This window comes from Gekko japonicus, unplaced genomic scaffold, assembly GCF_001447785.1.
Source record: "Gekko japonicus isolate JY-2015 unplaced genomic scaffold, Gekko_japonicus_V1.1 scaffold1820, whole genome shotgun sequence".
Taxonomy (NCBI): domain Eukaryota; kingdom Metazoa; phylum Chordata; class Lepidosauria; order Squamata; family Gekkonidae; genus Gekko; species Gekko japonicus.
Window position 1 is genome coordinate 304653 of NW_015173725.1, and position 23308 is coordinate 327960.

The following is a 23308-nucleotide window of genomic DNA, read 5'->3' on the forward strand; positions in this document are numbered from 1 at the left end:
ACAAGAAATATTTCAGTGTGTTAACATGACATGAACAGTGTTTTCTTTTGGCTCTTGTCATGTAATCTGGAAATGTTTTCCAAACATACAGAAGAAAAAACAGCAAGTCTGGTCACACAGCTATCTTGATAGCTAAATAGAAAGTTCTGAGACATTACAAATCCGAAATGACTCCAGAAATTTATAGGCTGGGTACAGAAGTACTATATGCTGCTTATTAAAAAATTAAATGAGGGGAAAATATACATGATTTGCATGTTTATTGCTTTCTTATAGGCATCTAATAAAATATTTTTTGGGAAAAACAAGTTAAAGGAGTGAGGACATTTCATTTAGGGTATTAGAGAGCTCAATGCTGCTATTGTATATGGAATGTTTTTGCTGGGTCCTGCGAGGTACAACCAACATAGTTTGCTACTTTCCTGAACATGGATACTGTGTGAGGGTTATACCAATCAGGGCCACTTTAAGGGGTGATGCCGATCCATATCCCAAACAGAGAAGTCCCAATCCATTCATCTTTCATTATACTGGAGGGTCATTCATTGCCACTGTATTTAAATAATACAGTTTTGCTGCAGAGAAACAAAAGTTTTGGGGGTTTTTTGTGATGGAAGAGAAACCAAAAAGCACGAACTAATTCAGAATTAAGGACCTTCATATTTCAATGTTTAACAAGCTGGGCTTCTTTGGGTTTTGACTGTTTAGATGACACCCAAAAGAGCTGCTCAAACACATCTGATCAGCCTGAACATCACACCCACAATCTAGAAATTCATAGGATAACTTTCAGGATTGTGCATGTCTGATGTGTTTGATCAGGCTGGAGTATATTGTGGCCTCGCTGTCCACCTCTAAAGCTGAATGGCAAGCCCAGCCCTGGAATCAGTAGGATCTGTATCAGTAGAATACAGCAGGAAAGCAAACTATGGGTGTGAACTAGTTCGCTTTACTTCTGCAAGAGGCACAAGAGAGGGAAGCCTAACAGAGAATTCTGAGTACCTTCACCAGACTGGAACTTCCAGGATTCTTTGGGGGTGGCCATGTGAGTTTGACTGGTGTAAGCCCGTAAAAAGTTTGTAGCTGTTCCCTGAGTAAGAAATGGGAAATGACAGTGAGATAATTCTAATGGAGATGCATAAAATGCTCATTTCTTTTATTCTCATTTTAGTTGTCTGGCTGTGAGTTTGAACACTTGCTTTTCTAACCACATACATTACATGTTATTAATCTTAATGGAAATCTTCGATGCTGACAGTACTAAAGGGGTTCTGGAGACATCTTGAAAGTGTGTACACAATTCCATCTGCTTGAAACACTTGTATAATTCCAGATGTTGAACTAGTGCATTTGTACGCAGACATCTCTGGAGGCTTTTGTAAGTGCTCAAGCAAGCAAAACCATTATGACAGAATGATTAGACAGGTTTAGCAGAAACATAATTGCTCAAGACACCCAGGAATAATAGTACAACCACATTCAAGTATGGGAAAACATCTTTATTGTATGTCCATGACATGTCAAAATGTATTTGAAATGAAACTGGAAAGATATTTGTGGATATTCACTGGAGCATGTTTGGTACAGGTGAAACATCGAAAACTTTCCAACAGTAAAGTATGGATATCATCAACATAAAGAGTACTTGCAACTTGTTTATTTACTTTAAGATGTTAGAACAATTGTTAGTTGCCTATCAAATAACCTAACATGCATTTTTCATTCCAGTTCTGTCCACTCTGTCCTAGCGTTGTAATATTAAAAAATACTATCAGGAGCTGGTAAAAGTTGTCTGACGTTTCAACCATACTTTGCTTTCTCTGTAGCTAGAGCCAACCTGCGAATGTTTGCTATGCAACCGGCTGCTGCTTCCTGAAGCGTTTCATCTGTAGAGCCTGCCATGCCCAGCAGAAGCTTAAAAAAAAAATAATCCAGAAAATAATAAAATGAGAATGAGCTCCAAACCAAAACCCACTACCCTGGAAATAAATTATCTTAGCATGACACATGTCTACCAAACCAATATCCAGTAATGAAATGGCCCTACACTCTACAGCTCTGGGATTCAGTTTTGAAGGTTGGACCCTCAACAGTTTGTTGAATTAACAGTAGCTAAAAGCAAACCAGAATTGCAAAAGAACTGATCAGATTAAGTTAATGGGCATATCAACAACTGTTAGACATACAGCTCCGAAAATTTCTTATAATGGTTAATTATTTGTATGCCTTTGTATGTTGGAATCTGGGAGTAGATCACAGGGAATATATTCTGTCCTTTTACATTGTCCTGGTTGAAAGAACCAGATCTTGCCAATAATTAGTTTCTGGACCAGACAAACCATTAGTCTGCCATGCTATTCTTATATACACAAAAAGAAATCTTTGACTGATTTTATGGCAATGCCATACAACCACTTTCCCCTGTGGGTATTAATGTCCATTCAGGAAAGGTCTGCTCCAGTATTATAAGATTATCTTTTTAACAGCAGGCCTGTGTTGAGCATCATGTCTAGTTTCACTCAAAGGCATGCGGCGCATACACTCTTAGGATGGGAAGTACCAATAACTGCACCGGTGGAATTATGCAGATGTAAAAACATTACACTGGTGTTGTAAGTGAAAATATTCAGGGTCAGGATTTAGGATGCATTCTTTTGCACTGTGGCCCAGAACCAGCTTTCCGGAGCTGAATAGCCCAGTTTTATTCTCACCATGTGATCAGCCTGTTTCTTCACCAGTGGAAACACTTTGAATACAGAATCAACCACATGGCAATATGCCTACTTAAAATAGCTGCTCAAACCAATAAATGGTTGTTCCTAGTTTGTGCTGCAATTTTGTGGCAGCAAGTCTGTGACACAACTGCTTAAACACTTAGCTACATGGAACTCCAGATTTTGGAAAGCCTCCCAAGCTTTTCATGTGGCTTCAGGTATTTTGAAGTGGACATAGCCTTAATTAAAAACCCATTTTTTTTCAGCCTGCAGCCCTCCAGATTCTGAATCCACCCAAACAACATTGAATCAAACCACAAAAAAATCTGTTATCACTCAATTTTCATGCATATTTTTCATACTGCTACATTATTACATAAAATTATGAACTGCTAAATATAAAAGCAGAAATTGAACACAGACTTAAGAGCTATATACTACCTTTCACTAACTTTCCAGCGGTTGGGAGATGTGGGTCACAGCTGCATACATATGGTATGTGCTTACAGAGATCAAAGCATTTTATACTTCAGGAAATATTTGTGTTAGACTAATGCATACAATACGCATCTTGCCAGTCACCTTTCACCCTCTGACCTCTAGATGCAACTTGTAAAAAAACCCATCTCCTTGCTTGAATTCATTTTTTTTAAAATAGGTTTATGTGAATTCAAGCACAAAGCTCATAGAATCACACAACTGTACAACTTAAAGAGGCAAAACTTCCAACATAAGATGCTGTTACAACTAGACCAATCCAAACAGAACAGAACCAGGAGTTATTTGCCTTACTCCAAAAGATCCTGAATAGACATATTTAAAAAGATTTAAAGGACATGCCCTAATTTTAGAATGCTGTAACATAACAATACGGTAATACCCAAAGCACCAGTATTACAAGAGTTAAGTTTTGTAAGACCCAAATAATTATAGAGTTGAATCAGTGGAGCACCCACCATCTAAAATGATACACAACCAAAACCTTATCGTCTGACTTCATCTAGACTGTTACTCCAGCCTCTAGTCTAGACCAAGCTTGAGCAACCCTTGGTATGTCTACCAAATTGTGGCATGTTTTGTTCAATAAACAGGGCCAGTTCTGTATCCCTGGCACCAAGGCAAGTCCCTGAGATGCTGGCAGTGCTGCCAGGGTTCCGTTTGTTCCCATTTTGTCTGACCAATCCTCATCTCTCTTCCTCTTCCCCCTGTTTGCCAGCAAACCAATAGGTAGACATTGCAGGAATTTTAGCACTTGGGGTAAAAAGGTTGCACTAGACAAATGTATTAGAAAAATCCTAAGCAGAGTTACACCCTTCTAAGCCCACTGAGTTCAATTGACTCAGAAGGGTATAACTCTGTTTAGGTTTGCTCTGTGTTTTGGAGGGCCAAATGACGGAGATGTGACTGTCAAAGCAGCGTTTAGTGGCACTGACAGCATATTAGGCACTAGCCGTTGACACCCCTAGTTCCAGTTGGACGTTTGTACCTGACAAAAATGAGCTACTTACCCAATGGGCAAGCAGTGTATTCTAAACAGAATCACCAGACAACCTGGTTATGTGAAATCTTCTCAGATAATAAAGGGTCCATCTTTCCCTTCAGCCTCAAACAAGAATCACTGGACAAGCTTCTTCCATAATGTTTAAAAACACCAGACTGCTGACGAACCCCTCTGGTTACATTCAAACATCACAAACAGGTTGAGACAGGCATAAACTTGGCAAGCTGGCCTTGGACACTTTTTTTTCCTTGTGGGAAAAAACTGAAGATGGAACTCTTGCAATAACTCCAAATAGCTGTGATGTTCAAATGCAGGCATCGAGACAAACAGAAGTTTGCTTCCTTCCCAGGTACCAGGGTAAAACTAGGGTTAAGAATCCCAGTTACTGGGAAAGAAGCTAACTCCAGGTAGGTGCCTGCCCATTTGGACACTGTCACTAACAGAAGATAGTTGTAAACTTCCCTCTTCCATTAATGTGCTACATGAAGGGAGAAGGGAGGGAGTGCATGAACATAACTATTTACCAGGTTTATGTCCATCATCTCATTTTGTTCATACCATAAAAGGACCTATGCCTAATTTCTAATTTCCCATTAGATGAATCATCTGTTTATAGCCAATATATATGATGATTACCAAATGAGAAATATAATTATTGAGAACTTCATCATCCACTGGTGGGCACTTTTTACATTAGATGAAAATGTGCTTAGTAATATACAGCAATGCTGTCCTTGATTAATGACATATGATGGGAGTTACAAATGCCAGAACCATAGGACAGTTGTTAATTTGAGAGAACGTTCTTATGACAGTAATAATCACCCTGTGAATGTGGATATGTGACTCCAGCGAACCAAGGGGTTGGATCTTGCTTAAAATGTCCACATGTGCAAGGGGTGGGGCAATTTTCACCAATGCAGACCTCTGACCCCCCCACCGCTACTCCTGGGGGTCCTGCATTCCACGGGAGCAGTACTTCAGTGGACATTTGGGGCTGGAGATACAAGGATACCATGCCTCTATGGATGGGAGTCATTCTATGTGTGGCAATTTAAGGGTTTCTTTTCCCCCCAAGCCAGGGGTTTTGCACAATAAATTTAAATGTATTTATTATTTGGGCAATTGTTTCCATAACTGTGAAGTAAACAAATCTTGTTTCCAAGTAGTGGACCCAATTTCATTGATACAGTTAGAATAATGTCACTTGTATCACCAATACAGAACTCATAAGGCACTGAAATTTCTGTGATTCGTTGGCTGATAGCAAAGACATAGTGTATGCCTTTCAATAATAACACGGCTTGCCTATATTTCTTTTTCTGCCCTCCCTCCTATGTTTAGGAAAGAACCTTCCTCCACACACCTCAACAGCTATTTTTGTTTCTGCAGCAAACTGCAATTCTGATCAACTCTAATTGCAACATGTTTCCCCGGGCATGCCGCGATGTTCCAGTGAACCTTACAAATGATTTAAGAGCAGAAGAATTTCATGTGCTTCATTCAAAACCAAAAGTATGCATGCACATAGCGTACATATGGTGGTTTCACTAAAGCCTTAAGTCTGACATTTGGAACAAGGAAAACATAGGCTATTTATAATTATAGTCTGCCTGTTCATAGCAGCTCTTTTGCCTTCCTTAAGGTACTGAATGATGAAGCCCAACAATAATTCTCCCCATTAATAACTACTATTTTCATGACTTCGTCTTGGGAGCCAGTTCATTCCTCTAGACCGCTGTGAGAAAAAAACAGTACTTCTTAGGCATGCTATTTGGTAGAAATAACACATAGACTTTTCTCTTTACAAAATACTCTTCCTTTTGTTCATGTTATTTCATTATTTTTGTTTTCAGAGCCACTTTGCGTATTACTTTTGTTTTAAAGTGTAGTCCTAGAAATTTAAAACCTGACCAAGACAAATAAGTATTATAAAAATGTACATATTGGGGAAATGATGTTGGATGCAGCTTCTTATTGAGGGTACTGAGATTTCCTTCTCTAAAATGATCCTATTATCACCCGTTTTCTTTGCATGTAAGGTTTTTTTTTTTTAATGCAGCCCTTTCACTTGGAGAATGCTATGGCCCTGGATTAAACCAAAAATAATAATTTATCTAATTTCCACTGTGGCCCCATCTGTGGATACTTAAATCTGGAGACTAGAACGATAAAGAGACAAAACAAATATTTCTACAAACCTGAGAAACCCCCCAGATTTACAGAAAAATCTGGAATCTTAAAAAAAAAAAAGCAGCAAACTGAAGAAGATAACAGATTTCAGAGACCTATTCATGATATTGCAAGGCTGGCCAAAAACAAAAACCATGTTCCAAAAGAGATAACACCACTCTTCCAAATACAAGTCGAGCTTTGTGTACAGAATGGCATTACCTTCTGGAGAGAAAGGGCAGTGATACCAGAAGCTCTTTGGACAGAAATCATGCACAAAATGCAACCATTACATCTGGGAATTGAAGGATGTCTGTAATGGGGCAGGGAAGCCATCTATTGGCCAGGAATGAATGAGCAATTAAAGACAATCATGGAGAAATGTGATGTGCATCAATCTTGGGAAGACTGCCAATCCAAAGAAACATTTGAACAGCCTGATATTCAAAGGACATTTTAGGCAAGAGCAGGAGTAGATTTGTTTAGTTGGACAGATAAGGAATATATGATCATTGTAGATTACTTTTCCAATTTGGGGGAGATGCACTATTTACCAGATATTTCAGCCAAAACAGACATTTGCAAGATAAAAAGCACACTATGGGATACAAGACACAGGATGCTACAGTAATGAAGCCCAGTTTGTTGGGAGAGAATTCCAGAAATTCAGTAAGGAGTGGGATTTTGATCACATTACATCATTACCTGGATATTCTCAAAGTACCGGAAAAGCAGCAAAGAAACTGTTAAGAAAAGCAAAAGCTACAGACTGGTAGATTTATATCTAGCATTACTAGATCATCAGAACACTCCACGCTCAAGGCCTAAACCCAAGTCCAGCACAACAGTTAATGCGCAGAACCAACAAGAACCTCTTACCCTAAGTGGGAGATTACTACAGCCAGTGTTCACCAGATATTCCTTAGTGAATTTAGGAGACTGCAGCAACTAAGACAAACCCTGTATTATAACTGGTCAGCCAGAGATCTTTCAGACCTACAACCAGGAAACACAGTATAGAGTCAAACCCTAACAAAACAACTGAGAATCTGGCACAAAATAACTGTGATACAGCCAGTAAACTAACCATCATGAAGCAGGATAGTGGCTGAGTACTGAGAAGGAACAGAAAACACCAAACAGAAGTGGTAGATCATGGCACCAACTGTCGAAAGAGGCAAGCTAGCAACCAGCTGAGAGACTAATGTAAGGGCATAGGAATGAACTCTACAGGAACTATTGACCAAGATGGAGAAACATTAGAGAATGGTTCAGCACAGAGGTGCAGAGAACAAGAGACTGCACCAAGGACATGCCTTGAGACTGAGGTTAAGAGGAAGACAGGAGGACAGTTGATAGATATCACCCTGGGAACTTAAGACTCAAAGTTGGTACGTTATTAAAAAGACCTGCACACCTAAAAGATTATATATAATGTTTTATTTATTTATTTTAAAAGAAAAGGGTTGTAGCAATACTGAAAAGACCAGTTATATTGAAGTTCCTGGGAGGAGCCAGGAATTAAGCATAAGGTAGCACGTACTTACTGTTTCTCTTCAGCTGGACCTGAGCAGAGTTAGAGAGCTCTGAAAGTAAGTTATTCAAATAAAGTCAGAAGTTTGTTCAAAGACAGGTAATGATTTTATGAAGACAGCAAAAACATGCTTTGAAACATGGCCCATGAACAACTTTGAGAACTACCTTAAGAGCCAGTTTGGTGTAGTGGTTAAGAGCGGCAGGCTCTAATCTGGAGAACCAGGTTTGGTTCCTGAGTCCTCCACATGCCACCAGCTGGGTGACCTTGGGTCAGTCATAGTTCTCTGAGAGCTGTTCTCTCCAGAGATCTCTCAGCACCACCTGTCTCACAGGGTGTCTATTGTGGGGAGAGGAAGGGAAGGAGATTGTAAGCCATTCTGAGACACTGAGTGAAGGGCAGGGTATAAACCCAACTCCTACTCCTCCTCTTCGCAACTTTTAAGGCAAATAAATGCACAGCACCAGGTGTGACAAGAGCAGACATGCTGACTTCACCATGCAGCAAGCCTGGGAAGCCAAGGCCAATGTCATCTTCTCACCATGTGTCCACAACAAAGTCTGCATGTTTGCCTCCATCATGTATTACATAATTTCTGACAATGAAATAATATTGGTGCAATAAATTTCATCACAGAATATAAGCAAACAGTCCAACAGACAGAAGAGCCCTGCTGTGTACATATACATGCTAAAGAGCTGCATAAAGGACCAATGAGCTTGTATTTGTTCACATACAACCATTTATGTGCCCCCTATTTGCCACAAGAGACATCCAAGGTAGGTTAGTATAAAACCAGCAGAAACCACAATGAATAGTGAAGTGTGGCAAAATCATCCTTATTCTGTGAGATGCTGAAGCTGGCAGGCCAACCAGAACTGGTAAAAGGCATTCCACGTTGGATGCCACCTGTACACTCATAAGCAATGTGGGGTATCCAACAGCACCTGTAAAATAGAAACCCAGTCTTTAAACTTGCTTGAAATGAAAAACTATATTTCTGTAGTGCACTGGCAAACCATAAACCAATTGTTCCTCAGTTATCCTGGCTATACTTTTCTTTTCCAGTACAGCCTCTTGCTTCTTCCATATGCTATTCGACCAAGAAGATGTCAAATTCCTTGTTCTGTGATCTCCTAATTAGTAAGAGGATAGGAATAGTAGCTTTACTCCAAAAGAACATTTTACATGTTTTTTATAATATAACATAAAAGAAAAAAAGTTGTCTTAAATAAAAGCATATGGTGGAAGGTCATCCAAAAAAATATCAGTCTAGATACAGCCAGCATTTTGCTTTCAACACTGTGCTGAACACTGGAAATATTTAAAGCACCTACAGTTGTGTGTTGTTTTACATCTATTATTTACCCCACAAAAAAAGACTTATTCAATTAAAATTATAAATAATACAGCATGTAGGGCAATCAAAAAATAATTAGGGTTGCAATTCAGTTAACACTTTATTGTTACTGAGATCTAGAGCTCCCTTTCTACTTCCCATGAATAAGACAAAAATTGGAAGGCACACACTGCCGAAAAACAACTTGGCCCGTTATTGTGGGCAAAAGTGAACAAACTCCAACTGAAAATGGACACTGAGAAATTCCCCTTTGGAGACAAACCACCATTGGCATTCAGAGGATGCATTAAGCCAAGATGTTGGGTCTCTGACCCAAGAACAAATCGGAAATTTATTAAGAAAGGTGAACCCAATGGGCTGACTGCCTTCTTTTCTATGGCCTTCTGGGGCAGTTACAGTAAGGACTCTGTTGGCATGGTCTAATTACCATTGTCTATCGGGATAATATTGAAATACTCTGTTAACTGGCAAATTAAGATACAGGGAGAACTAGCCACAATTGGTATTTAAGGTTGTCTTGCTATTTTCCATTTGTTGTAGAACAGCTGTGCGGTATCAATCAATTCATTCAAAAAGCCAATGCTACAAAAAAATTAGTACATTACCTTGAGCAAAGGTACTTTCACAGATGACGCTTAATTGGCCCTTTCAGCCTTTTGTGTGCTATTTGTGAATGATAATCATGCAGGATATAACAACATGAGTAGATAGAACAAAAATATACACTGAAACCCATGTAAAATCCATGCTCCTAGCTCTCAAGTCAATGTCACTATGCCTTTTTAAGACAAGAAAATGACTAAGTAAGCCTCCCTAAGGACACAGCAAAGGCAGAGGGCAAGCAAGACTCGCTTTTATTCACAGCATGGAAGCAAAGAGATCAAAAAACACTAGTTATTAAAAAGTTGATTGTATGGGTTACCAACACTGGTAATTACAAATGCGGTAGCGTAGTAGTGTGAATTTATTGTCCTAAATCACCTGTTAAGGATGAAGGTTTATTACCATATGAATATAGCTAGGGATGCTAGCCTCCAGGTAGGAGCTGGGGGTCCCCCTACTCATCACTGTAGACCCTTCTGAAATAGTGTTCAACGAAGAAGGAGAGAAACTGTAATAAGGAGCTCAACTGCATTAGAGCATGCTCGTTACCTGGATATGGGCTAGGGAAAAACAAAATCAGGACATATGCCAGACTGCATATGTCATGCTCTGCTTCCTCCACTGACTTCTATGGAAAGTGAAAATGTGCTTGTAATCCAGAAGGATATTGATAAGGGGCTAAATTGCCTCTGAATTCAAACCAGTGTAAATACTCTGAGATGGGGGCTCCCCAACCATCAATGTCTCTCCTGAGTTCAGATCCTTCCCTGTTCTTCAGTACTTCCGTATATGGAGGGGAGGCATTCTGCAATCAGGAGAACCACTGATGGGGGCATTACTCTTGTGCTACAGTTATACCTGTTCAACTACAGGGCAGTTCAATGACCATTAGTCTAAATTTCTAACCACTGTATTTTTAGCCTATATACAACTAAGAGGCTTTAGTACCTTATTTAGAAGACATTCCATCATCAGAAACATTCAGAGCCTTGTGGTACATACAGTTCATCCCCCAAAAAGCAAGCAGCACTGAAGGTCTGATAATCCAGAAAACGTAAGGCCAGAGACCTTTTAACATGCTGTCATCTGAAGTGCATTTTCAATTTCATTTTTATTTTAGTGTACATTTTGAGAGACGATTAATGCACAAAGAAAGCACTTGAACTGACAACGATCTTTGTAATAATATATACTGAGAGGGAACGAGACATGTAGAAACCCCATTTCAGTTCACTGGAAACTCATTCTACGAAGATTAAAAAAGGAGCCAGGTCACTTACCATATGCAATAGGCATTAGGGAGAGAGGATTTTGCCAGACCTGTTGCTTTTGTCCTTGCAAGGAACATTTGCTCAAGCATCACCCGGGGGACCTCTTCCCCACACCAACCTCCTTCACTCATCTTTTATCAGCCTTACATTCTCTTTTCCATTTTATTTTTCAACTGCTTTAGATTTTTTGTGAGTCTCTCCCTTTGTATAGATTAATGTAGGGAAGATATGGCCAATTTGGAGAACAGTTACTAAGTAGGTATCTTCTTTTCCAAGCTCTTACTTTCTGCTAGCATTTTATTACCCTGAATGCTTTTCCAGTACATAGTGAAAGAGCTATCTAAAGACTACATAAAATGCAGAGCACAGATCTGAAATGCTTAAGAACTGCTTGCCAAAGTGCCGCAAAACCCCATTCCCCTCAAATGGGCTGAAATCAAAAATAGAAGAACTACAAGTAAGATATCGACTATACAGCTGGCACATATAATTTAATATGATAACTTAATGCTGCTCACTGTAGTACCAGCGAAGATAGAAGGCAGTGGGACTGGATCATAAACAATTGACTCTTGCTTGGGAAAGTGGACACAGGCTTATACAGGAACTTCCTACTGCCGTCTAGATCATTTAAGGAAGCTACACTGAGAGTGCCAAGAGAGGTCTGTATTGTGGGAATTTGGAATAGGGCTTTTTCTACGGTGCCAGTGAAAGCATGGAATACCCTTCCTCCTCTTCCAGGAGGACCATCCTGCTACTTCTGCTGCATTTTAGGAGGTTGTTAGGCTCCAGTTGTTCCACCAGGTACTCTGGTATGGCTAATGCTGCTGTTCTTTTTATTTTGTTGGTTGTGGTTTCATTGGCAGCATTAACTATTGCTCTATCATCTGATTTTTATTTGTTTTACAAAATTTGTACCCCACCTTTCTGCCCTGATAAGTGGCTACAAATTAAAACATGCATTATCAAATCACATTTTAAGAACCATTAAAACCAACAAGAAACACCTCACTAAAAATTAAAACCACAACTAAAATACACCCCAAAATAAAAACAATGGTTAAACCACTGGGTAGGAAGGAGGGATCACAGAGGGAACAAGCAAAACAAAAGTCTTCACCCACTGATGGAAGATAACACCAGAAGGGGACAGATGAGTTTTCCTGGGGGGAGAGTTTTGGTACCATGACCAAGAAGCCTTCTCACAGGTTGCTGGCCCACCCAATCTCAGAAGGAAGGGGCACTCAAAGCAGAGCCCCAAAGATGACTGTAGCAGTCAGGTACATTCATAAGGAAGTAGGTGGTCTCAGGTACATTTGTCCCAAACTGTATAGGGCTTTAAAGTTCAACACCAGCACCTTGAATTTTGCCCAGAACAGAGTGGGAGCCAGTATAGATGGGCCAAAAACTGAGTGATCTAATCCCTATGACTCACTCAAGTCAACATCCTGGCTGTAGCATTCTGCACCAGTTGAAGTTTCTGACTGTGATCACACACACTAAATAATCCACTTTCAATGCACTTTCAAACTGGACTTTGCCAGTTCACACAGTAAAATCCATTTGGAAAGTGCACTGAAAGTGGATGGAAAGTGGATTATTGAATGTGTGTGATCGCGACCTCTGGATACTTTTCAAGGCCAGCCCCATGTAGAGTGCATTGCAATAATCTAATCTAGAAGTAACCAGGAATGTTACCATTGTGGAATGCCCCCCCCCCCGTACCTTTGCTTGGTTTGGAAATTTTAAAATAAATACCATGATTCCAAAGTCAATCATAAAACTGCCTATACAGATCCATCTTCTGGTTGGTTACTTTTCTGGATAATGGGAGGATTCAGACACACTGAGAATGATCTTATATTTAAATGCTACTTGATCATATTTATGTTGTGGTATCTTTTTTTTTTTTTTAATGATGGGCAAGCTTCCCCAACATGTTCTAATTGGCTCAGTGTCTGAGATTTCACAGGGAATGCTCAGGAAGGGGGGAATTGGGAAGGTCACGCACAAGAGAGCTTAGTCTCCCCTTTCTCTGCTATCTCCCCCCTTTTTAAAACATCTGGGGAAAGGGGGACAGGGGAGGTGTGCTTACAGCATCCAGGTGTCATTTAACGACCTATGTACTGATAGCTTCTTCTGAGCATATTCAAGATTGGTGCCACGAAACCTAAGAAATTCTGGTCAGAAGAATCTACTGCTGCCAGAGAATCTGGGCAATGGATTTCCCTACGAATTCAATTCCTAAATCAGATTTGAACAAGTTAGTGTTTCTCAATTCATATTGGGCAGGTCCAACCAGCTTTTCTGCTGGTGAAAAAGTAAGGAAGGGTGGCCTCTGACCACCCAAGAAGCTTATGCTGGGCCTTCTATGGATAAAAGGATGTGAGACAGAGGCTGCATTAAGGAGGGGAGTTGGGTGAGATTGAATGGAAAAATTGGTTGGATCCGCCCCACGGCCTCCGACGAGTGCATACACCAAAAAGTTATTAAAAAGACAGGGAATCTGAAATATTAAATTATCTTAAATCATGCCAATAATTGGCATAAAAATACAGGAAGGGCCTGGAAATGTTTACCAATGAACCTCCCAGTCCCAAGAGAAATTATCTTTGCTCATGATATTCAACTACAGTTCTTTTACCACTTTACCACTTACATTTCCTTAATTGCTTTTCAGTCTCCCCATAACAATTTTTTTATTTGTATTTTCCTCAATCCAGCAATTTATTTGAATGTATGGAAAATCCAAACAAATTTTCTGCCTTTAAGGTTTAACCTTCCCTTTGTAATGAAGGAAGCAGATCTGTGTGAAATGAGCGGGGCAGGTCCATTGGTGTACTGGAGCCTACAAGAGTCTCTGGATGGGATGACTAACATTTCATGCCGAGAATGTTTTCCCTGGGAATTAAATCCAAACAAATGGTGAACATATAAACTAAGCTTGTTATTCCTGTTTGGTCCTTGCATCTGTTAAACATCTTCATTATGTTGTATGCTAATTTGCTGCTCGCCCTCTACCTATATGTATGGACTGGTAACTTCCATTCCAATGTACCTGAAGAGGTGTGCATGCACACGAAAGCTTATACCTTGAATAAAACTTTGTTGGTCTTAAAGGTGCTCAGACAAACACGGCTACCCGCCTGAATCTAATTTCATGCCACGGTCACTTTCCTCCTAGGCAGTGTTAGTCATATATATGGTCCTCAATTGTCCCACCAGATGTTGTGCTTCAAAACTTTTACAAGACAAAAGGTTGTTAAAGGGCACTGCATGATTTTTAAGGCACAGTCGAAGACTACGGATAGATATATAACCTTCACCCCTCACTTTGTATCTGCTAAGCAGCCAGCTGACAAAGATGCAGCAAGGAATAACATCTGTTCAATTGCACCGTATCTATGAAATATGTCTGAGAATGAGGGAATAGCTTTTTACGTGTAAGCAGCTTTGGCAGGAGTCTGAAGAGGCATCATAGCAATATCCTAACTTTTCTGTCAACATAAGATCCCCTTCCTCAACGTATGGCCAATGTACTTTATGTACATATAAATGAATACGTGCACACACCCCTTGAGTAAAATGTGCCTTGCTGAGATGCTTAGATCCAGATGCTCTAGGAAGATGCATCAATTAAATCATAACTTAAAACTGAAATAACCTTTGTTTTTAGAAAAAGGTTCCTATCAATGTATGCTAATGCTTCGATAAGACGGAAAGATTAGAATTCAACAAAGACACAAGTTATCTAATTAGTAAAATTAGACGCTGGTGTATGTTCACTGAACGCCAAAACAACTTGAGAAGTCAGAAATGTCATTTTTATTGTTATTTCTTATATTCAGCTTCTGTGAATAGATTCTTTTGTAAGGAAACTATTTTTGCTCAGCCAAATGCTAAAAATACAACTACCTGGTTCTCTGGCTTTGTTTGCTAAGCCCAATACCTACCATTTAAAAGAAATTTATTTTATTAACTATATTAGTTTTTTAATTAAGACTAACACGGTTTACAAATAACATTTTAAAAATTTTCTGTGTCAAATTTAAAAAACCTTGGCCAGGAAGAGGTACTCTTAAAGTCCACAGGGGGGGGGGGCGCTTCTGGTGTAGTGTCAGTAAAAGTTTCCTGTCAGATTTTTGTCATATGGAGGCTTTTTCTGTCACTCTGGACAATGGTATAATCCACTGAAGCCGGAAAGGAAACACAGAGCCCGGCTGCAGCCCCTCATAGTGTTCCATAAAGAGCCACTCCTGAGGATCAAAGGACTCTGTGCATTCACACGCAATGAGAGAGACAAACAGGGAAAGTCAGTCACCTCTCTGAGCATGGATGGCTGTGCTTTCTCTTTGGATCTGATCCCGGCCTTACTTTTTATGAAGTCTCCTAAACTGAAATTTGTCTTAAAACAATTGCAAGAAGCTGCTCAGTGTATTTCTGTGGTTTATGAATAATGTGCCAAGTCGGAAGGAAAGGACATTCCCTGCATTCTCTGAAGCAAGATAAATACAGAAGAGAAACCTAGATGAAAGATGGAGCTGTTATCTGTGGCTCATGCCAGATTCTTGGGCTTTTTGGCAAATCCTGTTAACGTTGGAAGAGTCATCTAGCAGCAACCTTTTTCCATTAAAACGAGCAATATATATTTGGATTTAGTGTACCTTGTTTATACATTTTGAACCTTCAAAACTGTCTATTTAAAAATGTTTTAATGATTCCTTCTGCACAAATTGGCTGCAGCTCCATTTATTTGAAATGGCTCATTTATCACTGAAAGAGCTGCAGGGCACAGCTTCTGTTGAACTGCTCCAGCAAACCTACAGCTTAGCAGGACAAGCTTCTTTTTATAAGGCTAAAAGATATTCAGAACACGCCAAGATGAGGGGGACTTGCCAAGGTCCAAATTTGTTATCCAAATGTTCCTAAATTAGAAACTTTCCAACGTGAAGCATTAAGTCAACAAGCCCATCACTTATTGCTGGTACCACCTCTCACCTGGGCTGGGGACTACATAGGACTGGTTCACATGTGCGTATCTGGACTGTACTCTGGTTGCCACTCACTTGATGAGTGGTAGATAGCAGTGTACTTTTCTACTGAAAAGGGGAAGTGCACTGACACGAAAGCTTTACCTGTGGTGTTGGACATGTGATGACACATTCATATGTACAAATATGATGAACCTACAGTATGAAGCAGCTCTCTATCACAAGCACTTGCTGGGTATCCCAGACTTTAGGAATCTGGCCAACTAGAAAAATTAGGCCAGAAACAGCTACATTGTAAGGGCTGGTATCTCTCCCTTATAATAAAGCAGTAGTGGGGACCAACGTTCTAAAATGTCCGCCTTTAGTGTTTGGCTGGAAGAACTGCCACTCAGAAGACACTGGCTGGGTTGACTGGCTGCTTTGTGCAGTCCCACCCAGCGTTTCAAGGTCTTTTGCATATGGAAGCTGATTGGACTTCACTCCATTCCACACCTCAAACTCCCCCCCCCCACAAGGCAGTTGGAATTTTCAGTTGCATATGGGAACTACTGTATTCTGAGGTAACATATGTCCTCACTCACAACACATCACTTCCCCTTTAAAAGAAACAAACCCAATAACACAATCACGCCACACCACAAAGAAGACAGATCACACCACAAGCAGAATACCTCAAGGCAAAAAATGATAGGAAAAGGTGCCAGCAGGCACCGCATTACTGCCACAGATGGTGTGCAGGTCCCAGGTTCATGTTTTAAAAGCTGCCTGGGGGACTATGGACCATTCACACACTTTCAACCATAACATACCTCATAGGATAGTTGTGCGGATCATACGGGGGAGAGGAGAAAGATGTCAGCTGCTTTGGTTCCCACTGCAGGGAAAGACTGCCCTTTCCCTAGGCAGAGGCTGGGGGGGGGGGACAGACCGGCAGATAAAGGTTGGCTGATGGTTGCCTGGAAAGGACATAGGGTTGAAGCCTGCTGAGGGTGGGGTCTGAGGAGCAGGAGGAAGAGGGGGACCTCAGACAGATACAATGCCATACTGCCCACACTCCAGACAAGCTGTTGCCAGTCTCCAACGGAAGGCCGATGCCTCCGTCGCCCGGCCGAGATTGGGGGGGTGGGGGCGAGGCAGGCGATGGAAGGCCGATGCCTCCGTTGCCTGGCTGGAGTGGCCGCGGGGGGGTCTGGAGTCGGGCGGCCGCTGGCGGGGGACGCAGTCGCCCGGGCCGAGATTGGGGGGGCAAGGCGGGCGACAGAAGGCCGATGCCTCCGTCGCCCGGCCCTCTACAGAATCCACCCCCCAAACCTCCAGGTATTTCCCTCCTTAGAGCTGGCAACCCTACATTCCCCTCAGTGCCTGTTGGTAGGCAACTAAGCTTGGTCCTGTCACCTACTTTGGCCTTTGGGAGAAAACACATTGGGGCCAGTCCTGATAGGGTTGCCAACTCCAGATGGGAAATTCCTGGAGATTTGAGGGATGGAGCCTGAAGAGGGTGAGGTTTGAGGAGGGGTGGGTCCTCAGACAGGTACAATGCCATAGACTCCACCCTCCAAACCAGTCAGTCCCTCATAGGGAACCATTGCTGCCAATCTCCAGGTGAGGGCTGGAGAGCACTCAGAATTACAACTGCTCTGCAGAAGGGAGAGCAGAAGTCAGCTGAAGTCAAAGGGGCAGATAATGGTAAGTTGATGGTTAGCTGGGAAGGAGATGGGGTTGCCAACTACATGCTGACAAATTCCTGGGGATTTGAGGGGTGGAGCCTGGAGAGGGTGGGGTTTGCGGAGGGGTGGGACCTCAGACAGGTAGAATGCCATAGACTACACCCTCCAAACCAGCCATTTTGTCCTGGGTAACAATTGCTGCCAATCTCCAGGTGAGGGCTACAGATCACTCACAATTACAACTGCTCTTCAGGTAGCAGAGATCAGTTCCTCTGGAGAAAACAGTGGACTCTGTCATTATACCCTGCTGAGGTCACCACAGCAAATTGACACTGTTTGCCCAAAGCCAGAGCACTGCCCCAGAGCCTCTTTCTAGATCCCGTTGTATTGCTTTCACAACAAGCTTTACTGCTAGTCTTTCTATAAATCCTTGTGATGGCCAAGTGCTAAACAACAAAATTTAACTGAAACTGAATTCAAATTAGATATGACAAATCATGTACAATCTTGACAAGGGTTTTGTAGACAAGACAAATCAATAGGGCTGTTGAGGAGGAGAAGACTCGCCATATACAACACCCTGAGCTCTTTGGAGGAAGGGAGGGAGATAAATGTAATGCATAGATGAAAACAGAGCTTTCTGTTTGCCTGTTTAAAGATGTGCACCTTGTCAATGACAGCCAGTTTGGTGTCAGGCCTGGATTCAAATCCATGTTCAGCTGTAAAGTTCACTGAGAGATCTTGGGCCAATCAGTTGCTGTAATCCAAAAAGCACACATGTAGCCATCTTCAAAAGAACAGGATTGCTGTTGGACAGAGCAGAGGGAGCAGGCTGGGGACTAGAAGAGTAGAAGAAGAGTAGGTTTTTATACCCCAATTTTCCCTACCTTAAGGAGTCTCAAAATGGCTTACAATCTCCTTCCCATCTTCTCCCCACAACAGACACCGTGTGAGGGAGGTGGGGCTGAAAGAGTTCTGACAGAACTGTGACTGGCCCAAGATCACTCAACAGGCTTCATGTGGAGGAGGAGTGGGGAATCAAACCCGGTTCTCCATATTAGGCTGTGGTCACATGGCAAGGTAATTGAGATTTGTTCCTGTTATAATTTAATCGGGAATATTTTTCTTCGGGTTGGGAATGCATACACATCTCTCCCCGAACCGGAAGCATTGCATGAGGATGCTCTGGGCACCGTCTACATGCAGCCGGCCCCTCTCTCTCCACCGCCTGCTCACCTACCAGCCCGTCCGGAACTTCTTTCCCCCTGCCGGCCTCCAGCAACTTTCCACGCTGCCTCTTGCTGCCCGACCAGCCCCAGCTCGACGCTGCTGGCAAGCCGGGTCCTCCCTCCCTCCTAACGCCACAGCTTCAGGGACTCCTGGGGCACACTCCACCGCCCACTCGTCTGCAAGCCCACCCAGCACTTCCTCCCCCCACCTCCCCCCCAGCAACTTTTCATTCCGCCTCCTGCTGCCCACCACAGCTTCATTCCTGGGGTGGGCAGGACCTTTCTCCGCACTGGGTGAGCGCTTGAACGTAAATAATGAATTTATTAAGTGCAGGATTGCTCAAGCGCTCAAAGCCGGAAGCTGTAAAAAAAACCCAAAAAAACTCATAGTGCAAAAAACGGTCAGATGGCCCTAACCGCAATCATTGCGAGAGATGGCTGTCCAGACGGGTGAAATCGCAGATTCAAAGCGCAAATACCAGGAAAGTACTTGATTTTCCTGGTGCAGGAAAACGCGGTAGAGAGCCGGGAACATTGCGGGAGTGAGCCTGCTTCGGCATGGGAGGCAGATTGGCCCATCTGATCAGCAAATTTAAATGTGAGAGGGAACAGCGGTGAACCCCGATCAAAAGTACCGTGTGACCGGAGCCCAAGAGTCTGCCACTCTTAACCCACTACACCATGCTGGCTAAATGAAGGCTCCCTCCCAGCCCCCCCACACACACACACAGCTGAAAAGCATGCCTACTGCTCACTGAAGAGAGCTCTACACATAGAGCCCTAGCAGCTGGATTTGCTCACATACATCCCTCCCGAAGCTGGCAAAACACATGAATTGTGTCATTGCCAAAGAAAGTTGCCCTGATGCAGCTAAGGGCAACTATCTTTGGCAATGACTCAATGCATGTGTTTTGCCAGCTTCAGGAGGATGGAGGTATGATACTTCTGCTAGATGGCCACAAGATGTGATCCCCTTCCCAAACATTTACATTGATAGCCTACTACAGTAGCATGAGGCTTGCAATACTGGGATGACAAGAGGCTGGGGAAATGAACAGGGTTAAAGAAAGGAGTTTTTCTTAGTACAGCAAAAGTTAAAATCTGGGACACACTTCATGGCATCTTGTATTTACTGTCAGAACTGAAGCATTCCTAACCGTTTCACACAACACACAATTCCTTTGAAATCTTTCAAAACAATCACAAATAACCATGGTCTTAATTTTAGATTAGTTTATTCTATAAATCTTATCCCATGAAATAAGTTCTTTATTGTAATAGTACCTTGTACGAACTTTCTGTACAACCTCCACCACTGTGGAAGGAAACTAAAATAATATATGCAGAATGTGCACAGTGTTCCCTCTAAGCTGAGTTAGTGTGAGCTAGCTCACAGTTTTTTAGCCTTTCTATGTCAGCTCAGGAAGGATGGCTCCAGAGCAAACTAATTTATGCAGGAACCAAATTGCTCGCTCACAACTCACAAAGTAAAATTTTTGCTCACAAGACTTCACAGTTTAGAGGGAACATTGAATGTGCACCTTTAGGGCATGGAGTCTTAAAACACAGCAACTACAAGTTGTACCCACTGAACAAACTTGTATAAATCATGGTTACTTCTGCTATACTTTGGAAGCCAGAGAACTCAGACAGTAGTTTTGGCAACCTTCCCTTTGTAAGTCCACCCTTTTCTATGACCACCCATCTACCCCATTTCAAAGCATGGTGAGGGTGCTTCAGCCATTTCCCATGTTTCTTCCAAACAAGTGTCCAGACGTTTAGTGAGAAAAAGCAGGCAGTGTGTGTAATGGACATCCCATAGGCTGATTTTAATTATTTTAAAAACATTATACTTTGAAAAAAGATCCCTATCAGGTATCAACACATGAAAATCTAGCAGGAGATTGACATATGGAGGAAAAAATGGTATCTAGTGTTTTATCAGATCAGGGTCATAGGCATTAATTGGTTACTGTGGGTATTTAGGCAATACTTAATTCCTGCAAATTGAAGCCTAGACTCTATCCAAAAGTTATCTTTCTGACTTTTTAAAGCCCTGCTCATGTTTTAAAAGGTGTTGCAAAATTCTCCACAGGTTTTGATGGTAATTTTCAATAGGAACAGAAAGAAATATTAATTGCAATGCCCACATTTCAGAGAAGATGTCTGTGAAGTCCTCCTTATTGGGGAGGACTAGTTTCACTTTAAAAGTGTTCTGTATTTTGTTTAACTGGGTAGAATCTGCTGCCACCAGGAAATTTTAAGGATTTCCAAACCTTTATGCTTTTACTTTTGCTTACTGGTTTGGTAGACCGAGTTCAAGGCTCACGAGGAACTATGTGGTCCTGGGAAGTATGTCAATCAGAGCTGGTATAAACTTTGATAAAAGAGGATTTATTGAAACAAATACTAAATAAGAGGGTGGTACAATGTAACTAGTAATGTGTAAATGATGAACAATTGCTTTGGTATCACACACAATCTCCTCCCTCACTGACAGGGATCTTTTCATGTAACTTTGTAACACTTGTTTATCTCAATGCCATATGTGTTCACTGTTTCTCTCCCATTTGTTCATGACTCTCAGACTTTCCTTTAACTGTTGGTCATTTAAACTTCACTTTAAGGCACTCCAAAGGGATCTGTCAAAGATGGGCGAGTGGGCGTCAACATGGCAAATGGGGTTCAATGTGGCCAAGTGCAAGGTGATGCACATTGGAGCCAAAAGTCCTAAATATAAATACACGTTGATGGGGTCTGAACTGGCAGAGACTGATCAAGAGAGAGATCTTGGAGTTGTACTAGATAACTCACTGAAAATGTCGAGACAGTGTGTGACTGCAATAAAGAAGGCCAATGCTATGCTGGGGATTATTAGGAAGGGTATTGAAAACAGATCAGCCAATATCATAATGCCCCTATATAAATCAATGGTGAGACCTCATTTGGAATACTGTGTGCAGTTCTGGGCACCACACCTTAAAAAGGATATTATAGCTTTGGAAAAAGTGCAGAAAAGGGCAACTCGAATGATAAAAGGGTTGGAACACTTTCCCTATGAGGAAAGGTTAAGGCGCTTAGGGCTCTTTAGCTTGGAGAAAAGACGACTGAGGGGTGACATGATCGAGGTTTATAAGATTATGCATGGGAAAGAGCAGGTAGAGAAAGAGGTACTTTTCTCCCTTTCTCACAATACAAGAACTCGTGGGCACTCCATGAAATTGCTGAGCGGTCGGGTTAGAACGGATAAAAGGAAGTACTTCTTCACCCAAAGAGTGATTAACACTTGGAATTCACTGCCACAGGAAGTGGTGGCAGCTACAAGCATGGACGGCTTCAAAAGGGAATTAGATAAGCATATGGAGCAGAGGTCCATCAGTGGCTATTAGCCACAAGGTATAGATAGGGACTCTGGGGCAAGTGATGCTCTGTCATCTTGGTGCTTGGGGGGGGTCAACAGTGGGAGGGCTTCTAATGTCCTGGCCCCACTGGTGGACCTCCTGATGGCACTGGTATTTCTGGCCACTGTGGGATACAGAGTGTTGGACTGGATGGGCCTTTGGCCTGATCCATCATTGGCATCTCTTATGTTCTTATGTTCTTACTGTTTCCTATATATTCAACTTTCAGCTTTCTCTCTCTGTCTCACTGAACCACCGCAGCTGTCAGTTTATAACTGCTTCAACACAGAACTGCTTGTCTAACTACTCATTGAACATCAACTGTCAACATCTAACTGAAACTACTGACTGACTCACATACTCACCCAACCAGATTCACTTCCAAAGCCCCTCCCCCTCTCTGTCAACCACCAATCATACCACACTTGCCTCTCTCAACCACTCTAGTCTATCTACCACAGCCATGCAACCAAACTTTTAAAGAGACACACAGAGAGAGAAACAAGGAATCATTACAATGTCGTTTCTAAATTTCTCTGTCCCTCTGCACTTAAGATTTTTAGGAGGGCCACAGAACAAAGACCTTTGGTAATAAACCATCTCAAAGCAATTATACAAGAATAAAAATTTTACACAGTTCTTAATAATTAAAAAAAAATCCCAATGTGATTAATTTTGGATGTGTTTGAGCTGAATAACTTGCTCTTCCATCTCAAAGCAATTATACAAGAATATTTTTTCACAGTTTTTAATAATTAAAAAAATCCAAACATGATTAATTTTGAATGTGTTTGAGCTGAATAACCTGCTTTTCTTATTTTCCCAGAATAATAATCTGCAATTAAGTACTACTATAATTACTCCC

General features: G+C 41.6%; 1 protein-coding gene across 1 annotated transcript in view; it reads right to left on the reverse strand.

The window, feature by feature from the left end:
• Positions 1–1800: 1800 nt before the first annotated feature.
• The window catches only part of LOC107120648 (armadillo repeat-containing protein 4-like), a 69292-nt gene continuing 47784 nt past the window's right edge, over positions 1801–23308 (reverse strand). The window contains exon 10 of the mRNA XM_015423388.1: positions 1801–1914. Within this exon, the coding sequence (XP_015278874.1) occupies positions 1801–1914 (114 nt within the window). The remainder of the gene's footprint in view (positions 1915–23308) is intronic.